Source organism: Chelonia mydas, chromosome 2 (assembly GCF_015237465.2).
Source record: "Chelonia mydas isolate rCheMyd1 chromosome 2, rCheMyd1.pri.v2, whole genome shotgun sequence".
In the NCBI taxonomy this organism is placed as follows: Eukaryota; Metazoa; Chordata; order Testudines; family Cheloniidae; genus Chelonia; species Chelonia mydas.
In genome coordinates this window covers 99,498,594-99,517,396 of record NC_057850.1, presented here as the reverse complement: position 1 = coordinate 99,517,396, position 18,803 = coordinate 99,498,594, and the positions used below count along the sequence as shown (strand labels likewise).

General features: G+C 39.2%; 1 protein-coding gene across 7 annotated transcripts in view; it reads left to right on the top strand.

The window, feature by feature from the left end:
- Positions 1–11,066, top strand: part of LOC102938736 (myelin basic protein) — a 172,685-nt gene extending 161,619 nt beyond the window's left edge. For 6 of the 7 annotated variants that reach the window (XM_043539995.1, XM_037892979.2, XM_043539998.1 and 3 more), the window contains exons 5-9: positions 592–696; positions 2,033–2,068; positions 2,745–2,777; positions 6,046–6,171; positions 8,273–11,066. In XM_043539995.1, coding sequence (XP_043395930.1) covers positions 592–696; positions 2,033–2,068; positions 2,745–2,777; positions 6,046–6,171; positions 8,273–8,329 — 357 coding nt within the window. In that variant the 3' untranslated portion in view covers positions 8,330–11,066. The remainder of the gene's footprint in view (positions 1–591; positions 697–2,032; positions 2,069–2,744; positions 2,778–6,045; positions 6,172–8,272) is intronic. The other variant, XM_037892980.2, reaches the window with a different exon arrangement.
- Positions 11,067–18,803: the final 7,737 nt, after the last annotated feature.

Below are 18,803 nucleotides of genomic sequence, written 5' to 3'. Positions count from 1 at the left end.
TTTCTCCTCATCACTTGAAGCACTGCTGAGGTGACATGGTGCCATCAGTTGCACTTAACTCTCCTCAGCCTCAAATAGAGCTGCTCTTTCATTGACGGAATGTTTGAAATTTGTGCTGCACATTAGAAATGAAAAGAGGTGCTACTCAGCTCATTACTGCTGTGGCACAGAGACTGACTCCAAGACCTAAGAGGCCTTTTTCCACCTAAGTTTGCACATCTAATTTACTGATTCCATGATTCCACTTACAAGGAAAGCAAATATTTAACTTCTGTTACTGGAATACCTCAGCCTAACACAGGCGATATTGGACTTCAATAACGTTAAAGGGGTGTTGTGTGTATTTATGTGTATATACACACAGATATGGACACAAGATGCATATGTATTACTTAATTCTGCTGTTCTATAGAGAGTGCATGGCCTTGTATGCACTAAAGACATTGGATCATAAACTCTGTCGATTTCTTGTGTGTTTTACTGTGAGTTTTATTCTGTGAGCATGCCTTTTGGTGCATTTTCTCTTCAAATGGTCATCATTTATCTTGGTCTCCTCAGAGCACTTACTAATATATCCACCCTACATTTCAGGACATACATGCAGCCAGAGCTAGCCATGTAGGTTCCATGCCCCAGAGGTCTCAGCACGGGCGGCCTGGTGATGACAACCCAGTAGTCCATTTCTTCAAGAACATCGTAAGTTTCCCCTTCCCTTCATGGTTCTCTGGCAGAGTTAAATGTAATTTGAGATTTAATGGCAGCTAAACAGTACCTGTAGGTTATCCATTTTGTTGCAATTGAGACTGTCGATAAAATGTTCTGTCTGTGCTTTTGAGGGAATAATTATATTTTGACATCAGAATTATTTTACTTTGCTATTACAACTTCTAGTTTTGTGTAGGAAAATTTTTTGGATGGAAATGGGTGAGTCTTCCATTAACGTACTGAAATTCCAACATTAATCACTGATGCTATTAAACAGCTTTACCATTTGCAAATTTTTTATTTGCCTTTCTTGAAATAAGGCACATTCAAATTTTTGTTTTGTTTAAAAAAGGTAAGTGGTGCTCAAGGCATAGTGCATTTAAAATAGCACTTACTAGATTTAATAAATTAATTCTACTCTAAGAGAGAAGCTAGACTCCGGCATTTCTTTTGAAGGCATAAACAAAAAAATCCCAGATTTGATTCCCTACCTGAGTGATGTTATTTGAGGAGAAGGATTTTCTTCAGCTTTGAACCTGGATATCTTCATACTAATATGAAAAAAAACAAACACAAAATCAGAGAAACAACTATAGAGTTATATCTCCCTCAAACATTCTACAAAATGGTATCCCTGAGTACTGTGCAAAGATATCATCAAAAACTTTGCTGCCTGAGCCTAATAATCCTTGAAAGCACTTCAGAATGCGTCCCACTCGAGAGAAGTCGCCTCAAATGTATCGCAGCTGTGAAATGATCACTGGCACCACAGATAATCCCTTTTCTCTTCTTCATCCTCTTTGAAGCAGACCTCTCCATCTGCTGAGGCCCAAATGTGCAACGAAAACCCAAAAGACAGACATGAGAAAGACAGAAGTGCAAGAAACCTTAAACAGCATAGGCTAATGGATTTGGATTAATTAATACTATTTCTATTAATATCAGCTTCACCAGATCAACATTCCTGATGTTAATATCTTCAGTCATGAAAGGAAGGTATCACTGTGTTGCAGAATGGAGACAAATACCTAAAATGAGGAATATATATTGCGTGCACTTTAAAAGTTCATTCCAATCCTAAACATATTATTGGATCTAGTATACTTTTAATTTTTTTATGATGGGGAATACCCCTAAAACTGGAATTAACTTTAAAAATATGTCCACTGTATATGCTATTGAGAAAGCTGAAAGGTATTCTTAAAACAATGTGAAGGTAGATGAAGTCAGACATTATCCAAATTATAGGATGAAGAGCAAACCCTTGATGGTTGTACTGGATCTATTGCTGCTTGTGTTTTATAATTTTTTTTCTATTGCTCTGTAGGTGTCACCTAGGACACCACCCCCAGTGCAGGCAAAGGTAAGTGTCTTCCCCAAGATCCCATCTAATTATTGTGGTTAAATATGTACCTCTTCAGGTGGCCATATTAGTTTACTCAAAAGGTGGTATCACCAGTGTTTAGAACAGGGGAGTAGGAGTCAGGAGACCTGGGCTCTATTCTCGATTTTAACACTGACTTGCTGCATGACCACAGATTAGCCATCTGTAAAATGGCAATAATACTGCTTGCCCACTGATCTAAAGCATGTTGAGATTCTTTCACGAAAGCTGATAATTAAATGTAAAATATTATTCATAATATTTTAAAACATATTCTTCAGCCAAACCCTGAGAATGTCTATAAGTAGCTGGTGAGATTACAAGAAGATCCATGTGGTTAATTGTAAGTAAATTGAGTTGTTAAACCAAAGCTGGTCAAATAATTTTTGCAAATAATTCTAATTGTGAATTGTCTGTTTTCTATTCAAATAATCATTTAAGAATTTTTTATTATTATTTAATTAACTTTATAGATCAAATAATATAAATTGTGAATGTTGGTATTTTTAATTTAATAGAATGACTGTTCACAAATTTATGCGTCTATTATTTGACCAGCTCTGTTCGCTGTTTCTCTTTTTTCTCTCACGTATCTTGAGCACCCTTTCCTTCATGGTGATCATCATATCACTGTTTCTGTTTCTTACATATGCAGGGGAGAGGATTATCCCTCGCCAGATTTAGCTGGGTAGGTGATGAATGTGCTTTCATTCACAGCCATTTTGGTCTACCAAGGCCAAAGTATATCTTTCACCATTGCCTTTCAAGCCTCTGCAGCAACTTGACATTCATGTTTCGGTCTTCATTTTGGTGTTTGTTTTGCTTTATTCCTTTTGATCCACTTTCCCCCTCCTACACAGCAGTTTGTTTATGGTCGTAATTTTGTTGCTTGCTCTTATCCAGAAGCTTGTCAACCTTACAGTGATATAATCTCTTTTGCTTTAGCACAAATGGAGCACGTCTGCTGCATGGCAAAACTACCTCTTTTCCTTTAAGGCTCCTGGAAGACTTAACTGCTTTGTCTTTTCTTTTTGCGGGGAGCGGAAGAATTGGGGATAGGGTTGAAAGAGCCAGGGAACTTTTTACATAAGCCTGATTTTTCTATATGCTAATATTGTCTCTAGTGTGTACATTTTTGTCATATGTTTTTGCAGTCCCTTTTAAAAAGAAGAGATCAATACTACTGCTTTTATATAGGCTCTTTCTACAGTTATGTTTTAAAACACGGACAGTATCGAGTAGCAGACAAGCACAGTTATCTCACAGCTAACTAAATCCTATTTTCTACTTCACTTCAGCTTTCATTACACACATGGGCAGATTACCACAAGTATCTTAAATGGTATATTAAAGCTTCTAAAATGCTAATGGTTTCTATCAGTGTAGTTATTTCCTAGAACACAAAAGTTATTTTCTCAAAGTCAGAGGTTTGGTGTTCTTTGTGCTCATGAGATGGGAGAAATCATTAACCAATGGGATGGCAGAAGACTAATGTGTGTGAATTCTTAAAATCACACTGTCAAGAATTTTCTCTAAGGTTTTTCTTATTTATTTTTTTGAAATTCTCCATCAGGCCTAAATCCTGGAGCTAATATTCAAATAACACTCCCCTTGAAGTCAGTAATATATGGGAATTTTGAAGGACTGTAAGTATTGGTTTCAGAAAGCCCAATCCTCAGTTCCCACCTACAATGTAAGAAGGTGAATGGGAGTGAAAGGCATTCAGCACTTTGCAGCATAAGGTTCAATATTTGTAACAGCCTATTAAAAGACTGAAAAAAGCCTCAGTTCTTTTGCTAATTACTTTGCTCTCCATTTGACAAACAATATATATAGGTTTTTTTTAATTGCTTCTGTTCTTGTAGTAGGAACAAAATCTTGAGCATCAGGTGAAAGGGTGCTCAGTCCTTTCACAAGAAGGTCCAATCTAACTCAAGTAAGTGTTGGTGATGTTCTTCACCACACAGAATTCGGCCCACTGCGATAGGGCTGGTGGGTCAGCAGAAACGTTAATAGCTTTGGCAACACAGCCATGGACTTCCCAGCTGTTGGGTATGGCATTATCTCTCTTATAAACATTAAATCTAGATTTGGCAGTGGCTCTGTTTGCATGACTCCCATTGAAGCCAATGCAAGTTCTCAATGGCTGTATCATCAGGTCCACACACTGAAGCAATTGGGAGCTGAGAGTGTTAAATGATTGCAGAATTGAATCCACAGCAGGCCCAGTCTATTGAGATAGAGTGACATTTTGCCATTTACTTCAATACAGGCATGATCAAGCCCAATGACTTCTGGGAAACTTCTGCTACAGAATATGGGATTTAATACAAGTTAAGAGATTTAGAAAGGAAGGCTATTTCCTGCCAGGTTTATAACAATTTAAAACTAGGTCATCTTGGCAGTATCTCTTATACACAAATAAGTTCAGATAGTCAATTTTACTTTCTTTGTTAACATGATCGATAGCTGTAATATTGTATCTGAATAGATCTGTGAATTTATTCATTTTACTTTACTGTTTGTTTAACAACAAAAGGATATCTCAATGAATCAAATACAAATTTGGCTCTTAGAGCATAGAGAAAAATCAAGGAAGCAGGATTCCACATAAACTTCACTCCTGCTTTGTGAATGAATTAGGGATGCAAAATTGCAACACACTCTCACCGTCCTTTGATTGTCTCTTGCCTTTTAACTATCTTTTATACAGATACTTCCTTTGCTCCAGAACAGTTTTTCTCAAATTATGAGCCTGGCCCCCTTGGGGAGGCTTCAACCTCTTTCAGAAGATGTACACTGAAAATGAGGGAAGAGAGTATTCTTTTTTCCATTTCTTATAGGAATTATTACTTAGGACTCAGCAAAAGCAGGACCTGTTTGCTGAAGGGCAATTGGGTAGTTCAGGAGACAGGATAACAAATTAGGACCTTTTTTACTGCTGTGCTACTCATTTGATTCCAGGTTGACTCTGAAAATCTTTACCATTTGGCAGCTGTGTGATTACCTTTGTAAACTGATTTGATGGTCTCAGTCCAGTTCTTAATGGATAAGTTTCCTCATCACATTTGGCAGCAGCACACTATTGGTAGTCTCCATAAACAGGCCAGTGAGTGATTAGGCATGGACACTGAATTACACTGTAGCTTGCACCTGGAGGGATCTAGTACCTAGGACTTTCAATCTGGTAACTTTAATAAGCATTAAATTCATTAAAAAAAATTAAAAAATCCAAGTTTACAGTTCTGTTTTTGCTGAGCCTGAAGTGGAAATTACTCAGCAAAAAAGTGAAGTTAGTATGCTGACTCTGTCCGTGTTTGAAATAGACCACCAAAATCACAACTTGTGAACAACGTTTTCAACAAGAGGTTGGTGGGAGGCGTCTTTCCCTAGTTGTGTAAGGGGACAATGTTTGAGAAACCCTGTTATAGTACTTCTCCTCCTCCTCGGGCAGTTGCTTTATAATGAAAGAAAATGACTTTCACAAGCAACTTTTTTTCACCAGTGATCTTAGTACTTAAGTGTAAGTGTTTGAAAAGCTCTTGAAAATGTCATGTATACTTTTAGGAGAAATTCAGGTGCATATAAAATCTCCATGTTGATCAAGAGATTTTTATTCTTCCAACCCTTTTGTACTATTCAGTATAATTTTCTAAAGGGTATAAAACATTTTTAAGTCAAAAGGTTTCTTTTTCAAGACTCACGATTGCAGCTACTATTCTTCCTTTTTCATTTTCCATTCACATTATGCATTTGAAAGTACAACTATCCTGTTCTGATTATTGATTTCTCTGTTACAGACCAAAGTTTGGGACTCAGATTTTCACATTTAGAATTTTTTTTCCTCCCACACTTTCAGCTACTTGACTAATTTGAAAGCATTGCATTCCAGCAGTCGCAAATGAAGGTAACTGGTCTGAACAACACACCTGAGATATCTGTGATCTCTCTTCTAGGGAGGTGAAGGACACAAGCCAGGGTATGGAGGAAGTGGCAAATTCTCCGAGCATAAATCTGCTTATAAGGGACATAAGGGATCATACCATGATGGCCAGGGCACTCTTTCCAAAATCTTTAAACTGGTAAAGTACAAGTAAACTTACAATAAGTGAAAAATTGAGCCTATGAAAAAGCATAAATGCCTCTCTGGATCTATTTAATATCAGTCACATTCAAATATTCTTGAGTAAAACTTGTCTTGAGTTACAAATAAAACTGAGCAGATACTGTATCTGTATGAAACCAAGTTGTGCTTGACACTGTTTTATATACCAAATTCACAACTGAAGTACAATAGAAATCTACTGATTTCTGATTTGATTGATCATGCCAATCAAGAGTAAGGGGACCAAATCCTGCTCTCAAATGTGGGAGTACTTTCTTAAATTATCAATGAAGTTATTTTGGATTTACAGCAGACTATCTAAGAGCAGAATTTGGCCCAATATTTTCTTGTCTGTAACAATAGTAAAAACATATTTGTAATGTGCCCCAAGATTAATGGTCTCTGGATCCCTAACAAATATTTAGAATAAAAAAAAAAGGCCGTGTATGGCCAAATAGTTTCCAAAGAAGGGCAGGGAAAAAAAAAAAGACAAATGAAAATCTAACCCAATTATTACATCCATATCCAAACAAAAAATAATATGAAGTCTTCATTTTTCTTCCCCTAAAGCCAGATACAGTGATTTCCCACTACTAGTGTTGTGTTCTCAGTAAATAATGCAATCAGCAGTGTTGCTCCTTTCAATGAGGAGGTGTCAATTCCAGGAGAGTGTGCCAGCAATGCCCCTCTGGCATGTACATTGGTCAAACCAGACAGTCCCTACGTAAAAGAATAAATGGACACAAATCGGACATCAGGAATGGTAACATACAAAAGCCAGTAGGAGAATACTTCAATCTTCCTGGACATTCTATAACAGGTTTAAAAGTAGCTATACTTGAACAAAAAAACTTCAGAAACAGACTTCAAAGAGAAACAGCAGAACTAAAATTCATTTGCAAATTTAACACCATTAATTTGGGCTTGAATAGGGACTGGGAGTGGCTGGCTCATTATAAAAACAACTTTGCCTCTCCTGGAATTGACACCTCCTCATCTATTATTGGTAGTGGACTTACATCCACCCTGATCGAATTGGCCCTCTCAATACTGGTTCTCCACTTGTGAGGTAACTCCCTTCCCTTCATGTGTCATTATATAATGCCTCCATCTGTATTTTTCACTCCATGCATCTGAAGAAGTGGTGTTTTACCCCCGAAAGCTTATGCCCAAATAAATCTGTTAGTCTTTAAGGTGCCACCAGACTCCTTGTTGTTTTTGTGGATACAGACTAACATGGCTACCCCCTGATACTTTCAAGATGGAAAGTAGAAGAATGAATCATTTCCATCTCTAGCATGTCCTCCAAGAACAGACACAGCAGAACCTCACCAGCAGTCACAATTGAAATAAGCCTATTTAAGCCAACTAAGAGAAAAATATGTATGTCTGCTTTAGTGCAGGACAGTACATAGATTTGTGGCACTACGAAGAGAAGTTATAATCCCTCAGTGGTGCATGATAGTTTTTGATTTGAAAGGAGATTTAAGAAAAGGAATGAGGTTCTATACATGTCCAGAGAAAGCCAAAAGAAGCATTCACAGTTAGAGTCTGATTTCATATTGGCCCCAATCTGTCCCTCCCCCCACACTTGTGTCATCACTTGCATAAGAACTGATAGACACAGTTAAGTTTGTTATTCCCTTTCCTGTTAATTTTTTGTTGTATATACTCAATCATAAGCCGGTTCGTTTATAAACAGCAGTCTCAAATTTCCTGGCTTCATAATAACTTAATTAAGACTCCACTCACTGGAAATAAATTGTTATTACACAAGTGCGAGTGATGGAGGTGCTTAATTAGAATAAACTCATCCTACTTGAAAATTCAGTTATCAAAAGTAATCATCCCTTTGAAGCAAAACTGAAATTTCAAGCATTCAATTAATTTAGTGATATAATACACAGGCTTATCCAAAGATTGTCACTAGAAACAATGGACTCTGGATTGTACTACCAGTTTGTAATACTGGAACCTAGCTTTTTGGAATTAGTGTGTGTGTAATATATATATATATACACACACCCACACCGTGCCATACCTTTCTAATCAAATTGATTTTATTCCTCTTTTCACAGGGAGGATCTGGTTCTCGACCTGGATCGCGGTCTGGTTCTCCAGTTGCTAGACGCTGAAGTTCTAAGATGCCATTCAAGGATCACACACTCTGCTTCATAAGATAACTGCCTAAAATTTTAATAATAATTGCAAGAAGTACATAGATAGAAACAATCTGTTACTTAATGTCATTTGAGTTGTGCATGCAGTAGGATTATATAAACTTCTATTGGCAATCCCTGACCAACAGTTGAATGAATGAAACACACAAAGTAGCTTTATTTGCTATCTTCATTATTTTAAGTAAAATAACAAGATCCCCCACTTTATTCATTCTTCTTCAGGATGCCCCAACTGCATGTTAGATTTTATTTATTTTTTCTCCAAGCCCCACAAGTCTTCTGATTTTTTTTTTCATTGAACACCACAATTGGAAATGCAGAGCAACTGTCTTGGTTTTTGAGCACTGCCATTAAAGGATTTCTTAAATACTGCTGTAAAAAACATGTGCAGAAGTTGTAAGGACTGTTTATCCGAACACTTTTTTGTTTGGGTTTATTTTTGTTTAATGTCACTTCTCTCAGAATATTTTACTTTTCATAACAGGATTAGGCAGTCATGGAAAGGTTTAATAAACTTCGGGAGTTCAAGGTATGTGAAATGTGGAAGAGGGCAGCTGTTACAGTATCAATGAGACGCAAAGCAATAGTAATAAGGAAATTCCTTATTTCTACAAATTGCTCATCACACCCAAGCCATTAGAATTAAGTGTGGCCGAGAGAGAAAGAAAGAGGATTTCAAACTTGGGTTAGACTAATGTCTTACAACAAAAAACAAGGAATATTCCCAAAGAAGAAACATCTAAGATTGCACATGACCACTGCATGTCACTGTTGCTCCATGCAGACACTGCTACAACAGCATTTCTTTAGCAGTTAAAGAATAAAACAAAAATAGTCTAATTTGTGAAAGAAATAAAGCCCTTCAGCATTGAGATTTCAGATAGTCTTGCACATCTCAAGTTAGAATTACTAATAGTTTTCTTGTTACTGCAGCAGTGTTAAACTTGGAAAGCTTGTCTTCTGACTAAAAAGATGCCTTTAATGGCAGTGCACCAAAGCAAACTAGTAGTAAACTGTAAACTACTGTGAACATTTAACTGTTGCATTGTAGTTGCCTTATAGAAATTAAATCTAATTCATTAGTTAGCATTTAACATTAATTGTTCACAAATCTACTAAAATGTACACATGTGGCAATGGTATTTCCAACCATATGTAGGAAAAAAGCTCTTCTGAATTGCACTATTTTATAACAAACTTTAATATTTTTTGAGATTACCCTCCTTTACTGATTCAGTGTTTTTTATTTTAGCGTATATGTTGTAGACTCTATATTTAATGCTAAGTTGTCACTCAGTTTCAGCTACACTACGGACTGTCAGGAGTAGCCAATGTTAATGCCAACTGACATATACTGTATGTTGTTAATTCTGTTTTGTCTCTAAATCTACTGTAGATTTAAAGCACTGTCCATTAATATGCAGCAGTGAAAGATGAGAGGGAAGGAAAACATAGGAACGAAAGACAACGGAAAAACAGCAAAATTGTTAAACACATACCTATTACATCTTCCTTAAGCTATATTGTTGTCTGGCTATACTGGAAGGAAAGGAGACAGTGAATATGGTTTAACCAGGCTGCAATTTTGTTATTAGGTGTCTGGGACTACCCGTCAGATAAAAGTGTACGGTGCAGGTAACACCATGATCATTTCAACATTTTCCTGGGGATTTCTGCCAGCCTCCCCACCCCTTTTTTTCCATCCTGGTCCCCAGCCAGTCCATTGTTGGGACCTTACCATCATCCCACTCTCAAATAATGAGGGTTAAGGTGGGGTATAAAGAAAGGAGGGGGTGGCTCCCTGGTCCCAGTCATAGGCGCTCCAACCCCACCCCACCCCCAGCCCATTCCACTCCTTTAACAAACAAACAAACTCCTTTAAGTTGTTTACCAAGCCATTTATCTGATCACTGTATCCCTTCCCTGTGGAGTACCTGCACTGGACATCCGCCCCATACTTACATAATGAGTTGCGACATCATAGCCTAACTCCCTTCCCTACTCACCATAACAAATCTTCCCCCCGCCACCCTCGGGAAAATGCTATGGGGAAGGTAAAAATCTCCCACTCCAGTTTGGCTAATCTGGTGGTGAGAGAAAAATTCCTTCCTGGCCTCCCAAGAAAGGAGTGGCTAGTGCAGTGCCCACTGTGATCCCCATCAAACCTGCTTTTTTGCCACTTCCAAGATTGCGAGGCTGGGTGCTACTCCATCTGGTCCAGAGAAAGGTTTTCTCCTGTTGGGCTTGCCCTTTATCAACTCTGCAGCCCTTCCGGTTCCTGAAGGATGAACACTGACCCATTCTGCTTTTGCAGCGGTATCTGTGCCTCTCTCCCCCTCCACACTCTTGAAGTGATATACTCCTTCCCCTAGCAAGCTGGACAACACCCTTCGCCCCCCACCAGCTGTGGTGCAGTCATTGGCTATGTGTATTTTTCTATATGTAGCTTCACTCAGATGTATACTCCACAACATAATAGTAAATTTAATTTAAATGTGTACTGTTCACAAAAGCGTAGGAATACAGCTTTTAAAAACATTCATTATTGAAATAAAATAATCAACTTGTAATGACATTTGGACCAGTTTGGTTTTCTAAGCTTTATAAAATACTGTATGCATATGTATGTTTTTCTGTAAAATAACACTTTTGGTAACAGGTAAAAAATACAATAAAAAATTAAATTTAAAAACGTACGATCTCTGCATGAATTATGTGAAAAAGATGTTGATTATTAAAGACAGCCTTCAAATATATTTAATGAAAAATTGATTTCTGAAGGTAAAAACTTTTTTCCAAAATGTTGCTACATGCTGTTTAAACAAGACCTCCCCCCAAAAAACCTTTTTCAAAGGCTGGTATACTTCTAGCTTTGCCTTCTCTGAAAATGGGACCATCAAGATATTTTTCATACATTTAAAAATGACAGTTTACCTCACTGTTATATATAATGGTTCTTTGTAAGGTTGAGACTGAAATCCAGTTCCTCTACGCATCACAAGAGACTGGGCATCTACACTACTTCCAAGCAAGGGGGTTTTAGTGGGATGGAAGAGACCAGGATCTGAAAGAAGGCATGTGTCCACCCTTCATTCCACACATGGAGGGAGAAGGTATAAGCCAAAAGAAATACTACAGCTCTGAGGCTACACTGGTGGCCATCAAGCAGCTCTACTGCAGCATCATGATCTGGAAAAGGAAGGGAGGATTCCTACCCCTCCACTTCTTTGGGAAACCTCTCTGGCAACTAAAATACACAACCTGGCTCTTCAGGCTACAGCTGGGAACTGCTTTCCCCTTCCTTCTGAAAATCCTGCTCTCAGATTCCAGGAAAATGCAGACAAAAATATGGCTTGTGAGACAGTCCATTACATCACTTACAAGAAGCCTGAATCTCCAGATCAAACACCCCTGAACTGTGGTGATCTGTCCTTTTGTCAGTCTTCCCTCCCAGCGTTGGCCTCATAATCTCCAGCTCTTGTCTTAAGTACATGCCACCTGCTTCCTCTCATCTCATTTCCCCATTCATCCTCATCTATTTCAGTTTCCTTGTTAAACCCTCTGACTTCACTGCTTTTCACTTTCTCTCCCAGACTCTCTCAGATCTGGATCAGTCCATAAATCACCACTACAGTCAGCCTCTTGACCTAGTCTTTACTTGCAACTGCTCTCTGAATTATCCCTGTCAATGAATTATTAGAGAGGGTATTACTTCATATTCTTTAATATTTCTCACTTTCATGTATAATCCTTCTAAAATTGAATTCTACTTCAGTGGGTTTTATGGAGATGCCAAATCATACTGCCATAGGTCCAGGCCATCAAGTAGTTCATGTCTGAGCTGGGATTAGAAAACATGTTCTCAAATACAATGCAGCATCTGATACTAGTAAGCTGCCCTTTTTGTGGGCAGAGATCACATAGGCTGCTCAGCAGAGGAATCACCTTAGCTACATGGAGCTGGCTGGAAGACTGTGGTAGCCTTGGGAATGTTGGAAATGCTGTCCATGAAGCTACAAACTGATCATGGGTCTTTCCTAAAAATCAAGGGGAAACATGGTCATGATTTTCCCAGTCTCCAAAAAATAATCACAGGGAGCTATAGGCAGTGGCATATCATAAACAATCTGATCATTAGGAAAAACCAGGGACAGGCTTTAAGCCCTTGTGATCAGTTGACATTTCCCAGGCTCTTTTTATAAGGAATTGGGTGAGAAATGTACTTTAAAAAAAAATGAAAGTGCTGAGATTGTTCTCTAATTTCTAGGTCCTTCACATCTGGGGGGATAATAGAAGATGCTGCAATCATGGGCTCTGCAGGTCCCACAGGCCAGTTCTGCTATAGAGAATTCTCCCATAGCCATGTCCAATTTATACCGTCCAAAGCTCACTATGGGCAACAGTTTTTTAATGACAGAAGTATTCTGTATTTTAGTTGACTGGAGCACTGCATTTTATGTATTAGAAAAGATGGTAGAGACTGTGCTGTGAGTCATAGAATATCACTAGATATCATTGATGACAAATTATGAGATTCAGGTTAATAGTGAATTAAACATTTCCTGACATAATAAAGGTTATGGAAAAATTGTTACCTGATGATTTCCAATGCATTTAGGCTGTGCGTCTCTTCCTGCAAATACCAGAAGCAGTTCAGACTTGTCCACAAGACACTAGGGTTTAGGCACGTTATTTTTTCTGCCCTCATGCTAGCGTATTTCCAAAGCTGTATGAAAACACTGAATTCTTATTATTAGCTAAATATAAGCTACTTTACTATAAAGTATGACCATTATTATTAAAGTTCTGTTTATAAAGAGTTGATAGTTAATAGATGCTTTGATATATATTTAATCAATTGTTATGGATTATTTTAGAGTTCAAGAGGTTATTTATAACTATCTAATATCTTATACAGGTGTGTTTATAACACGTATAATGCATCTGATGTCTGTAGCATGCTTATAACATGTATCAATCATTTACTATCCTTTATAAACAATTTATTAAATTAAACCTTAAGTACAGCCCAATTCTATCTTTCTTAACTGTGTTAACTATACATACAGACTCTTAAAAGGCCATTATACTGATCATCAGAGAATACGTCTCAGGTAGGGCAGACTGGGAAGAGGTCCCAGAAAGGAATTCACTAGACAATAAATTTTTCCTTCTGCATCCCGACTTCTTCCTCAGTCTGAGGGCTGGTCTACACTACTGCTTATGTCACTGTAACTTATGATGCTCAGGGGTATGAAAAAGACACACACCATAAGGTACATTCACTTAAGTGGTGTCCACACTGCGCTATGTCAGCAGCGGATGCTCTCCCACTGACACACCTTCTGCCCCCTGCGAAGGTGGAGTAATTTTGCCAATGGGAGAGTGCTCTCTTGTCAGCATAGCACGTCTTCACTAGACACGCTGCAGCTGTGCGGATGTATCATACTCGTGTAGACTTACCCTGAGACAATTATAATGAGCAATAAGGAAAAAATAGTAGGAAAGTAGGGATAAACAAGGTAAATGGTTTCTGCTTTCCCTAATATGAGTAGCATAGGTACATTATATTACTGCTTGGGCCCCTTTCAGCCAAAAGATGCTTCTGCAGCAAAGTCAGGCCTGCCGATGAGGCGGCAAAGGGGGCAATTGCCCAGGGGCCAGGGCAATTTAAAAGCCTCGGGCCCTTTTAAATCACCTGTGAGGGCGGCAGGGCTCCTAGATGTGTGCGACCGCTCGCAGGCCAACCCCAGAAGTGATGGATTCATCACTTCCGACCTGGGCTCCGCCCCCTCAAGGACAGCCCTTGGGCCCAGAATTCCTGTCAGTGGGCTTGAGCAGGGTGAAAGTCAAGTTTGCAGTACTTCCTAAGTTATTGATGGGTGACAATTTTGCAAGATTTCCTCTGTGGTGGCTAGCACCCCTTCTGCCCAGGAAGTTGTGATGGAGTATGCTGAAGGAGTTCTGACTCTTTGGGCAGTCTATTTGCATCTAACATGCTTCAAGTGATCTGGGATTTAGTCCCTCAGCCAACAGATGGACTAAATTACTCTAGATACTATTTTCACTTTCCTTTGCATCTCCTGTTGAAAATGGTTCCAAGGAATTTCTGAAGCACTGCCACATGCAGTCTAGCCTATAGATTAATCTGTATGCATGAGACAAGACTACCAAAGAGCAGCAGGTAGTGAGAGAGCGAGGATGCTCAGTTCCATGACACTCTAAGAATCACTACCTGGAAATTGCCAAACATTTCTTGTGATGGAAATTCTCTTGTTCTCCTTGTATCTATCTAAATAACTTTTAGATGAAGGATGCTCTGTGAGGGGATCAGCAATGACGACAGTCCATCTGACAATTCTCAAAGTCAGAACTAAATCCAGGGAAGATAATGTAATGCTATAGAAGTTGCTTGACCTAATGAGGTCGCCAAAGTTTTCTTAAAAGAAAGACTGCACACAGTGGTATATCAATATCCTTAAGCTGACTGTTCTGTCTCACCTCTCAATTTATTTCATTTAATCTGTTTCATTATTTCAGTGTTGGCATGCTCTCCTGTTTCTTCATGACCTGATTTTCGAAAGTGCTCAGTGCCTGCAAATCCCCCTAAAATCAATTGGAGCTACAGGTGTTCAGAACTTTTGAAAATCAGGCCATTATAGTTTGGCAATTTGTGTGTCTTTCCTTGTGTGGCAATATTTTTTCCAAAATACCAAGATTTTATAGGCAACAGTGTTCAACAAAATTTTCCCCATTGTTGGTCTGTCGTGGGATACCATGTCTGACAGGAACATGCTCATATCTAGTATTATCATTCTCAATTGGTGCATTTAGATCTCCCAGAAGAATAACTATAATATTTACTGATCGTGCCAAGGCCACGCTGCAATCTTTCACAGAAACAGTGTTTGACTTATTCATCACTATAATTTATTGCACATAACACTGAACTATCACAAAACAAGTAGTCAGTATGTCTGAGTTTACAGGTTCCCACTTCTTCGGTGCTTTAGTAGCTTCCTTGCTCAATAATAAGCCTAAATCTTCCAGCTGCTTGCCATCCTCTCTTCCAGAATTAAAAAAAAGTCACACCTCCCAATGGTACTTTACCTTGTCTAGTCCATCTCATATCGTTTCAGTCAAAGTAGACTTAAGCCAAAGAATTTCTTTTCTCTGAAATAGTCTACCATGCTGCAAAATAAGCTAACATGCCAACTCCCAATTCTTGTCTTAACCTTGGCTGTGAAGATATCCCATTTCAGACAAAGAACTTCCTTGGGGTTTTGATTCTCTATCAATTGACAAGGAGATCAAATGATAGCTTCACCCAGAAAGAGCTTGACCACACTGCCATTAATGGGCACCGCAGAAGATCACTATTGAACAGGGTATATACGAGTGCTGATGTTTTAAGTGACAACCATCTTGTGATTGGGAGAATCAAAATAAAACTAAAGAAGGCACTACCAAATAAGACAGACAGCATGCATGATACACAAAAACTAGTACTTCTTCTTCAAGTGATGGTCCCTATTGTATTCCACTGAGCGGTATGCGCATAAGCAGAGAGCCAGAGCTTTTTAAAAGTAGTAGTGTCCGGTGATCCGCACATGCGCCCTTGTTTCACCTCATGATATCAACCAAAGCGATTAATGGTGGGGTGGACTGACTGTGCTCTCAGTTCCTTCTCACTGCTGCATGGTCCGAGTCGAAGCTTCTGCTGTTCTTTCATCCCCTGTGACGCACTTCACAAACTTTGCATAAAAGACTGTTCTTGTACATAGTTAGCATTTTGTTTTTACTGTTAGAAGCAGTTTCCCCTAGGATTTAAGGAGTTCGGGAACACCGCTTTGTTGGTTTCCCACCAGCCCTCCCCACCCAGCACCCAGGCCAGGGTACTGGATTAGGACAAAGACAACAGGGTTCAAGATTTGCACTTCCTGCCCTTGCTCATTTTCGATCAGTGATGACCACCAGCACTGCCTATACTGCTTGGAGGGAGCCCAGCTTGTGTCCAAGTGCAGTATCTGCCTCTCCTTCCCTGCCCGTACCTGGGAAGGCTGAGCTCTCTCACCTTTAAACAGCATCACTGCATGGTCCGCTGTCGTATCCAGGCCGGGGACACCCCTCACCCCCTCGCCATACACTGGCCTGAGCAAATCAAAGCGCGCACCTCCTACAGTGGAGCTCCATTGCTACAGACCCCGTGCTGGGGACTAGCCATGAGGCAAGGAAGCATGTGAGTAAGCATGCCAGAAGGTCTTGCTCGAGGCCTAAGAAAGACACTGCATTGTCCATGAGTTCCAGCCACCAAGGAGCAGAGAAGAACAATGGCAGTTTTTTAAAGAAGTAAGTGTGAATGCAGCCTGGGCTAAAGTAAGGGTGAGAAGATCTAAGAAAGAAGAATGGAAATATTAAAGAAGAGAATTCAACAATGAGACAGAACTTAAACTGCTGTTCTACAGCAAGAACATGGGGACAAAGACAAGTAAGTCAGAAGATCAGCCAGAAAAAATAAGAAAGGGACAGAAAACAAAGCAAGAGAAGCTCAGGAGGCATGCTAGTGAGGTGTTTCCGAAAAACTTTTTCTAATATCCTAATGAGAGGAACAATTTTAGCCACAGAGGATGGAACATTTCTAGGCTGTGCTCAACCATCCAGAACCACTAATACACACAAAGATGTGAAGAAATAGTGGACTTACCAATATCACTAAGAGCAGTTGCTTTTGAGGAAGTAACTAAGGCCATAAACCAAGTAAGGAGTGGTAAAACACCAGGCTGTGGTAAGAAACATGCTAAATGCTAAAAGCTCAAAAAGAAATGAATTTGAGTTACATATCCAGGTTGTACAGAATGGTTTCGGAAAAGAAGACCTATCCTGACTGGAGAAGAGGTGTTATCTGTGAAATCCCTAAAAAGGTGGATTAATTTATTTGTGATAACAGGAGATAGATGACACTCCAATCTGTACCTGGAAGAGTGTTTTGCATTATCATTTTAAATAGGATGAAAATGGCTGTTGACAAATTACTCAGAGATAAGAAGGCTGGAATTTAATCTGATAGGTCATGTTCAGATCAGATTTTCCCCTTGACAAGACTTATTGAGCAAGGTTTAGAATACTGGCAGAAGATGGTTTTTAACTTCACTGATTTTACAGAAGCGTTTGACAGTGTCCACGGACAAGCCCTCTGGAAGATCCTGAAATGCTATGGAATTTGAACAAAGACAGTTAATCGGATAAAAGCTTGGTAGAATGAGTCTGCATGCTGTCAGGACAAAAAATGGCTTAAGACTGTTACTGGTGTAAAGCAAGGTTCAGTACTATCCCCGCTTCTCTTCTGCATTGCCATAGACTTTGAGATGAGAAAAGCGACAGCTGCTTTTGAGGCCACTGTCATTGTTTGGACAAGAGATGAGCTGCAGGATCTAGATTTTTTCAGATGACAGTCATACTGGATACCAGCTTTGAGGAAATGAAAAAAATTGAGAGTATAAAAGTGGAAGCTACCAAAGTGGGAGTTTGAGACCAAGAGTATGGAGATAAGAGAGAATATGGTCAACGCTGACAGATGTGTGAGTGAGTGATGGAGAAGGGTACAAAAGGGTTTACAACTTTTTTTTAAAAGATCTAGGAAGTAAAGTATTTCTGCTAATGGTCAGCTCATTAAAGAACTGAGGGCAAGAACTGGCAAAGCCAGTGGATCAATTACTTGTTTGCCAAACACCTGGAACAGTAGCAGGATACAACTACATCTTGAAGTGAAATTGTACAATGGTATTGTCCTTTCAACATTACTGTATTCCTCGAAAATATGGCAAAAGTACAGAACAGGAAGCTGAATGCATTTCACCAGCATTGTTTGAGAAGGATTTTAGAATTCATTGGAGCAACGGTATAACCAACGTGGCAGCATTGCACTGCACAGGTCAGCAGACTGTGGACTTAATAAATCAGCTAGAAAACACTCTGGTGGTTTGCCCATGTCATCAGGCTACTCCATGGGAGAAGCACAAGCTACATCTTAGACTGCATTCCAACTGGATGGAAAAAAGAAGGCATGGGGGAGAAGGAATGACCTAACCCCGGACAACTGAAAAGGATGTTGCTATCATGGAAACAACTTATGGACAGCAGTGGGAAAAATGGGTCACCTCATGTGCCACTAGGCACAGAAGGTTCTAAATCGTATTTTGTTGGTTATTACAGAAGAGCTGGAGCTTAGATCCTCCTACAAAAAAAGTGCTGTTTCTGGGAACTCGCACTCACTCTGAGCACAGCCATTAGGCAGTTGTGTTAGTGCTTAAAGCTACTGTGTCATTTTGGATTGATTTGTCCCCCACAGAAAAATTAGAGGGACTCCCCTACCACACATTGGCTGCTCTGACATCTACTATCACAAACTTCTTCCATACCGCCATGGTCA